General features: G+C 51.7%; 1 protein-coding gene across 3 annotated transcripts in view; it reads left to right on the forward strand.

The window, feature by feature from the left end:
- Nucleotides 1–6,764: 6,764 nt before the first annotated feature.
- RASL12 (RAS like family 12) overlaps nt 6,765–8,522 on the forward strand; it is a 29,268-nt gene continuing 27,510 nt past the window's right edge. The window contains exons 1-2 of one of the 3 annotated variants that reach the window (XM_034783878.1): nt 6,765–7,365; nt 8,045–8,170. In XM_034783878.1, coding sequence (XP_034639769.1) covers nt 8,053–8,170 — 118 coding nt within the window. In that variant the 5' untranslated portion in view covers nt 6,765–7,365; nt 8,045–8,052. Of the gene's footprint in view, nt 7,366–7,990; nt 8,171–8,522 lie in introns of all 3 variants that reach the window. The other 2 variants (XM_034783877.1, XM_034783876.1) reach the window with 2 other exon arrangements.

The raw sequence follows: 8,522 nt of genomic DNA on the forward strand, positions 1-8,522 counted from the left end.
CTAAAAGCCACCTGGCTCTTAGCTAAGGCTGTAGAGTAGACTCATAATCTCTCTCTACGTGGTCTCAATGCCACTAGATGGGACAGAACACCACACCCAGGAGGTGTGTGTATTACACTAGCCCTGGTGTTAAAGGTCCGCCTAGTGAGGGAGAAGCCTGTGTACTAAGGAGAACCAAGTGCTATTCAAAGAACATGGGGAGAACTCACATGAAAGCCAAGGATGCCCCAAATCAGTAGAGTCAAAGCACAAAGTGAAGTGAGGGTCAGAACAGCAACACTGTAAAAATGCCCCCTGCTTTCTCAGCAGCTCTGATCCCCTTTTGCTTGGAGGGAGCAGAGAATCAAGGCCCTCTGATTTTAGGAGTGAGGTTGGGTGTGTTTTTCTCTTTGCCATCAGCCGGGCACCTCTTTGTGCTGTGGCATCAGGTTCCAGCTTCCGATCATGCACCAACTTGCCCTGTGACTCCCCTTGAAGCATGTTTACGTTGTGGCATCAGACACGGAGGACAGAGAAGTTGCTGTTTTACCTCCAAGGGCACCCACACCAGTGCCATGAACAGCAGAATGCAGTGCAGTGATTCCACGTGGCAAGGTTAATTTTGTTTCTGGAGGGGCATGAGATGGCAGATGCAGAGTTGGGGCCTAATCCCGAGAGGTGCTGAGGACCCACAGCTCTCACTGCTGTGCTGACAGCAGTGGGGAAGATAGGGCTCTACAGCAAATCAAATACTATGGAAAGATAATGGGAAGAAAAATGAATTATGTTCCACCCACGTAGTTCCTCCAATCACAGTTAAAGCTGGGATGGTCCCTCCCCACATTCTGCATGCTCTTTACCAGAATAGACATTGGGTGTTTTAACTGGCTCCCTTGCTGTGGTTTGGCGTCTTGTGCACCGATCCTATTTGGTGAGTCAGAAGAAATATGTACGGTCTTTCCTGTGTGTCGCTCACATGTGCACAGTCCATAAAGAACTGCACTGCTTCACATGGGGCAGAGACCTCCATTAGTTTCGGTGATTTACATCAGCTGAGCTCTGGCCCGGGAGCTGGTTTTCAGTGAATTAAGACCCTTCGAGTCCTTTAAATAATCGCTTGCGGTTGAGGTCTGTATTTACTGTGTCATTTCACCCAAGTGATCTCACTGCTGGACGTTATTTTTAAAGTTCACTTGCAATTTTTTTTTTTGTATTATTAACCCAAATACCAGAACAGCTGGGACCCAGAGATACGATCTGTGTTGTGATAGGAAAGCAATCAGAATAACAGCGCTACTAGTATATCAGTGGAGCGTAAAGCCCTCTTGTAAATGCTGAGTCCAGTCCTGCTTTCACTGACATCCATGGGAGTTTGGGCGTTAATGTCAATGTCACATTACTTGATGATAAAGGCCATTACCTACACCAGGGGTCGACAATGTTGGCACGCAGCTCCCCTGGCGGGCCGGGCCAATTTTATTTACCTGCTGACGCGGCAGGTTCGGCCGATCGCAGCCCCCACTGGCCGCGGTTCGCCGTCCCAGGCCAATGGGGGCAGCGAGAAGCGGCGCGGGCGAGCGATGTGCTGGCTGCAGCTTCTCACCACCCCCATTGGCCCGGGACGGTGAACCGCGGCCAGTGGGGGCCGCGATCGGCCGAACCTGCCGCGTCAGCAGGTAAATAAAACTGGCCCGGCCCGCCAGGGTGCTTACCCTGGTGAGCCGCGTGCCGAACGTTGCCGACCCCTGATCTACACACTTACTAAACATTCCTAATAATATTTAACATTTATATAGCCCGCGCATTTTCAAAGTGCTTCACAATCATTCCATGTGAAGGAGATGATTACATTTTATCCCCGATGAATGCAGAAAGAAACGGAGGCAGTGAGTGGGGCAGCAGCTTGGGCTAGTGGATAGAGCGCTGGACTGGGAGCCAGGAGACCTGGGCTCTATCCCTGACTCTACCAATGAGCTGCTGTGTGACCTTGGACAGATCACTTCCCCTCTCTCTGCCTCTGTTTCCCTGTGTCTGCCTTGTCTATTTAGACTGTAAACTCTTTGGGGCAGGGCAGCCCCAAGCACAATGGGTCCCCGCTCTCAAGTGGGGGTCACTAGGTGCTTCTGCAGTACATATGGTTAGTCACCATTTAAAGTGGCTTGCCTGAGAGCACCCCGCAGCAGATGGGAATTTGCTATCTTCTGCCACATGCTCCTTCATTCTTCCAGCCTGGGCTGTCTCCAGTGTGCGTTAGGAAGAAAGTCATTTGGTTGCAAGCATCCTCTAGTGGGTCCCTTCATCGTGGTTTAATTTAAAGGCCGATCTAAAGAGCGAATCTTTCACTTCCCCTGGGAATCCTAGGGATTTTGTTTGTAAGATTACTCGGGGCGATTTTGCAATATCTGCTATTCTGGTAAAATAGCTATATAAAGACATGTACCATAAAGTGCTATTTTTGCAAACCCGGGTTGCCAGATCTGATATCAGCACAGTGGAGTCTAGCTCATGTTTGCAGGCACACATGGGGCAAAGGAAAACAGCAGGCTATTAGCGTCTAAAAGAATCACAGTTTTGGGATGTAAGCTAAACAAATTCCACCCTAGCACCTAAAGCCTTAATAACAGGGGAATTTGATGATGATATATGCAAGACCTTTTTGAATCATATAAATATTTACGTTGCGCTGCCCCATGAAGTTGTTTTCCCCCTCGGCTCCAGGAACGATTAGCGCAGCTCTCCCATGCAGCAGCATCTCGGACATGTCGTCTTTGCTTTTGTTGCCGTGATTTATCTCTCCAAATACCTGGCAAGAGCTTGGGTTTGAAAAAACACTTAGCTCTGAACTGTGATTAATTTTCAACACACGCAGCCTGAAAGAGAAGGGCTGCTAATGTCGTCCCCTTGGTCTACCTGTAGCAAAGTGGTGACAGGGAATAGACTGTGGCTAGCTATGAGTGGGGACAGGAGGGCTGGCCGGGCTGGGGGTGCTAGGAGCTGTGTCCTTTACCCGGTGAGCTGTGCAAGGACCAAATGCAGCCTTGGTCTGTGCTCTCCCAGTACGCAAGGACTCGGGGCCCTAACTCTGAGAGAATCACTAGAAGCACCATAGGGATGGGTTGATGGGCACCCTACACCTTCTTATAGGTGTTATATGCACTTCCCTACTGCGCTCTCAGAGACACTGGTCTAGATTCAATCCCTTTGCACTGGGCTAGTGCAAAGCAGCTGTAAACCAGTGGAGCGAGCTGGCTGGGCATTCCCTGAGGGCGAGGGCATTCCTAGATCATCTTAGAGTGGGAATACATAACACTTATACCCCCATCCTCTGGTGTGAGGACTGTATTGCTCACAAGGCTGGGAGGAAGATGGCATGGCCAGAGCACTGCTACACTCTGGTAATCCCCGGTTTGCATACTAGCCAGCTGGAGTAGTTTAGAGCAGCACTGAGGCTGCTCTAAACTATTTTGGGGAGTGGGCCCAGGATCAGGGAGCTGCAAACAATAACTGTGACCCCCTCAGCTGCACCTACCGCGAACTGGACACAGCAGAGCATCTGGGTCATTGGCCCTGTCTCTCAGAGCTGGTGTAGAAACCCAGCCCCTCCACCACAAGGTGAACAGAGCCCTCCGACAGGAGGGCACTCTGATAAATGGCTGTAAGTTTTGGCTTTACTGGCTACTGGCACAGCCACAGGGCTTGGGACTCTTAGCACGAGTCAGTTGTTACAACGTTTGGCAAAAACCATTGCACAGAAGCAATACCACACAAGGGAGGTGGCATGGCCTAACGGTCACTTGCCCTCTTTGAGCCTCTCTGGGGGGTGTGCCGCAATACTACCCCGGGGGTGCTGTGAGGCTGAATTAATAAATGGCTTTGAGATCCTTAGGTGAAGTCACCAAGCGACTGCAGAGTCTACTGCTGCTGCTTCAAGCAGCATGGGGGTAGCCCATACCATGTTTTGGGGGTGATTGAAGTGGAGGCATTTGGGGGCTTGCGTTAGTTTCATTGAAGCCAATGGACTAGCTGTGATGTAAAGGCAGAGGGAGATCAGAATCGGCTCCTTTGACCTCAGGCTGGGCCTGGCACCTCTTCGGAAGGCTGCAAATCGGCGTTGCTGCTCTGAACGCGACAGAGCAAAGCCGATTCACACCAGCTGAGGGCAAGGCTGTGAAAAGGGACGGAATTGTATGTGCGGCCAGCACCAGGAAAGTGCTTTGGCCTGTGTTGTGTTCGTTAACACAGTGTGTGAGTTTCAGGGTCTGGCTTTGCAGCCCGTACTCATAGGAGCAATCTCACTGGGCCGGATTCGGAGCTCCCTTTGGAGCTACTCCTGATTTCAGTAAGTGTGCGATCAGGGCCGGGCCCAAAGGAGGGGCTGTTTGTCTAAAGGCTGCAGGATTAGGCCCTGCGTTAATTAGGCCTGGTGACCTGACTTTTCCAGTGCTTTGCTGTGTTTATGTAAGGGCCTTGCTAACTGCACCATAAATTACAGTCCGTGCCAGTAATGGGTTGTAGTTAACGGGTGGGTGTTTTGATAAGACTGTTTTATGTGAGCTGCTAGAAAAATGAGCCGTTTTTGCATGGGAGCGTCAATAATGACCAGTTACCATATTTATTGAAATAGAGGTCAGTGTGGAAAAATGACCGCTTCTAGGGCGGTCCCAGCATGACCTCTGGCTTCCCAGTACTGAAAAGGATCTAGCTGTTACATCTAGCTGACAGTATCACCAGAGCCTGTCTCCAAGGCACAGGCAGGACCGCCGCAAGCAGCGACTATTTCTGGCAGGTTTAAAAATAACTCCCTCGTTTTCATGGATGACAATCAGAATAGTAACGCTGTAACGATGTATGTTAAAAGAGAGCTGTTCGTCCCAAGGGAGCCCAAAGCAATTTGCAAAGCAGGAGCCGAGTGGCGTGTTCTCTCCCAATGAAATCCCTCAGAGCCCTGTGTGAGCAAGGCCATGTCTACGTTTAGGGTTCTCAATTGGGTAATATTCAAAAACTGGACACTCCAGTAGGGGTGCTGGAACCTCCCCTGTCCTGCTTCTTCCCCCGAGGCCCCCCCCCTGCCCCGCCTCTTCCCCTGAGGCCCCGCCCCATTCACTCCTCTTCCCCCTCCCCCTCATTGCTCACTGCTTTTCCCCTCCAACCCCTACACCTGGGTCACCTGGCCACCCTATCTGCATTACGGGAGTTATAGTGGGTAGCTCTGGTGCCATAGCAAGGCTGGCATAACTGTGGAGTGTAGATGCAGCCTACAGCAATGCAAGAGATTTTTTCCCCTCACGATAGGTAATCCACCTCCTTACGCGAGGGTAGCTAGCTCTCCGGAAGCATTCTTCCATCACCCTAGCTGTGTCCACACCATGGCAAGGTCGGCATAGCTGCCGTGCTCAGGAGCGTGGATTGTTCATACCCCGGAGTGTTGTCACTAAGGCGACCTGAATTTTAGGTGTAGACCAGGCCTAAGGACTGCACGACGGATCGCCAAGCAAGCACATGCGTCTGTGTGATCCAAATAGACAGGGCCGGATCCTAATCTGGTATAAATCACCATAGCAACACTGACTTCAGTTTACACCACCTACTCTGATTTACACCAGCTGAGTTTGTTTAGGTTTTGGTTGATGGCTTGAGTGTATTATCAGGGGATTTTTGTGGGGTGGGGAGGTTGCTTTGTTTTGCTTATTGTGTTGCCCCCAAGCTGGCCCTTTGGTTGGCAGACTCATTAGCCCCTTTAAAGCCTGCTGGAGCAGGGAGCTCTGGAGATGACAGCAACAGCCAGTTGCTACAGCAACAGGCATTCTACAAATCTCTTGCAGCAAATGAATGAACGGAAGCAGTGAGACCTAGCGGTTAGGGCTGGGGGCTGGGATGCCTGGGTTCTATTCCTGACTCTGCCGGCCATGGGGGGAACTCTAGGGAGTTCAGAGAAGTCACTCTGGATTTTCACTGGCCTAACGGGGAGCTGACTCAGACCTACTGTCTTCAGCTGTGTTTGGTCACTTTCTGGAAAAAGTTGGCCTCTGCTGACCTTCAGCTAACTGTCACATGAAAGAAATCTATAAACACCAGCCGAGCTATTAAACTGGGCCGGGCAGATTCACTTCCCAAAGCATCTGAGAGAGCTGCTGCTGAGGTACTCTTTGTGTTATGGTAGCCCCTAGAGCTCAGGACCCCTTTGAGCTAGACATCGGACATAGCAAATGAATAACAAAAACCTGGTCCTGGCCCCCCCCGCCCCAGCACTTCCAGTCCAGCTAAACCAAGTCCCATGCTATTACTTGCTTATTTTCTTTGGATGCTCTGAGTTTATTTAGCCAAGCACCCCCATAATTACCCAAGTCATTTCCTGCGGACCAAAGCAAAACCTCCCTGGCCGCTAAATTTCAGAAGGGATTTAAGGGTCGGAAGGGCAGCCTGATGGATAGCGCGCTGGGCTGCAACTCAGGACACTTAAGGTCTCTCCCTAACGCAGCCACAGACTTCCTGTGTGATCCTGGGCACCCTATCCTGCCTGAGGTCTCTCTGTGTTTCTGTACGAGAGATGAAAAGGCAGCACGGGCCCAGCCGGCACAGTGTGCGGAGGAGATGACATGATCACATATACATATGTATTTATTACAGAGCAACTGCACTTCCTTGCGTGGCGGCTGAAATAGTTGATAGGCTCGTGGGGAGCCGTGTGATTTGAGGAGGGCTTGGAAAGAGGAGAGGGTGGGTTCCTAGAGAGGTTTTTCCTTCTCCTTTCAACAGCTTCTTGCAGCCGCCCTTTATTAATAACGGAAGTATTCGTATCGAGTGTGCTGCAAGGATACCGTGCAGCGCAGGGTGGTGCTGTAGTGTCCGGGGAGGAGGGGGGGGGCAGGACTGTAGCATACAGAAGCCCCCAGGGGAACCACAAGCTGGTGTGTTTCTATCCCCGTGAGCCTCGAAGGCCTTTTCGGCAGGTTTATTTGTTTGCTGTGAGGAAAGTCCCCTGTGCTGATGGGAAATTGTATCCAGGGGAGCCCGAGAGAGGCAGCAGCTTTCCTTACAAGGAGTTTGGCTGGGACTCAGCTGGCGAAAGTTGCAGGGAGCCTGAGCTCTCTTCCTCCCTGCCTCATTCATTCACGCGCGGGGCTGAGGGCTGGAGCCAGCAGCCGTGGGGACGGCGCAGCCGCCGAGTTCCCAATGATTCACTCGGCTTATCGGTGCCTGGTGGCTGGCTTGTTCCTCTGGATTCGGTGTGTGGGTGCAGCCTGGCCTTGCCTTGAGGAGGCGTGTGCGTGCGTGTGAGCGTGTTTGTAGGGGGCAAACCATGGCTCTGTGGATATAAACAACAAAGCCTGCCCAGCAAACTCATCCTCTCTCTGTCCCTCATGAAAATCCAGCTCTGATTTCAAGGTTAGAGGACTAATTTCTCTTGTGTTTCTAATAGCGGGATGGGAGGGCACAGGGGTAGAGGTCAGTTGCAGCCTTGTCTTTGCAAAGCGAGCATCCTTTTCCGGGTGTTCATGGCGGGTTCGGTTGGGGTGGGATGGGTGAGGGGAATTGCAGGAAATACACAGCAAAACTTAACGTGAATTCTTTCCTGCAAGGAGGCGCGTGTTGTGGGGAGGCTGCGCGTTGCAGGGCTGCTGCTTATTTAAAGGATGCAAAAGAAATTGCACTCAGGAGAATGGGGGATTTCTTTCGTGCTCCTTTCCCACGACGTGTCACGGCCCTGATTTCCCAAGCCCTATTGCTGTTCGCTTCTTCAGGCCGGGAAGAAGTTAGTGGTGCCCTGCGAGGGAGGTTGGAAATTGACAGGTGGTGCTGAAGATGAGTTTGCTGCAGAGAACTGGGAAGGAGCGAGAGAGAGGAGGAGGGAGTGCCTGTCTCCCCAATAACGTATGTCCCCCCCATGTTCTTCGATCCCGCTGAGGCAGAGGTGGGCCTGTGCTGCAGAATCTGTTGGGGGTGATGGAGCTGGTGGACAGGATAGCACTCAGCACTTGCGTAGCTCTGTAACCTGAGCTCCTCCCCATAGGGTGGTCGGTCTCCTCGGGATGCTCCCATGCTTTCTCCTCGCTCTCTTTGAAAGGCAAGAGAATGTCCTCGATGTTTGGCAAGCCACGGGCCGCCCCCAGCACCACTGACCGTCACCTCCCCAGCCTGCTGCCTGAGTGCAACGTGGTGATCTTAGGATGCAGAGGATCCGGCAAATCAGGTGAGAAGGAAAGAGTCACCGAGAGAGAGCAAAAGATGCCGCTGGAAAGAGAGAGCCCCAGGGTTGGGCTGAGAGGTCTTGGGGGAAAACATGTTCAGCTCTTGTTCATTTTAGGCAGTGGGGCCTAATGGGTCGGGCACCGGACTGGGACTCAAGGGACCCTGGGTTCTATTCCTGGCTCTGCTACTGACCTGCTGGGCAAGTCACTTCCCTTCTTTGTGCCTCGGTTTTCCCATCTGTAAAGTGGGGATTTTGATCCTTTATGAAGCACTATGAGATCTACAGAGCAGTGGTTTTCAAACTTTTTTTCTGGGGACCCAGTTGAAGAAAAGTGTTGATGCCTGTGACCCAA

This window comes from Trachemys scripta, chromosome 10 (assembly GCF_013100865.1).
Source record: "Trachemys scripta elegans isolate TJP31775 chromosome 10, CAS_Tse_1.0, whole genome shotgun sequence".
NCBI lineage: Eukaryota > Metazoa > Chordata > Testudines > Emydidae > Trachemys > Trachemys scripta.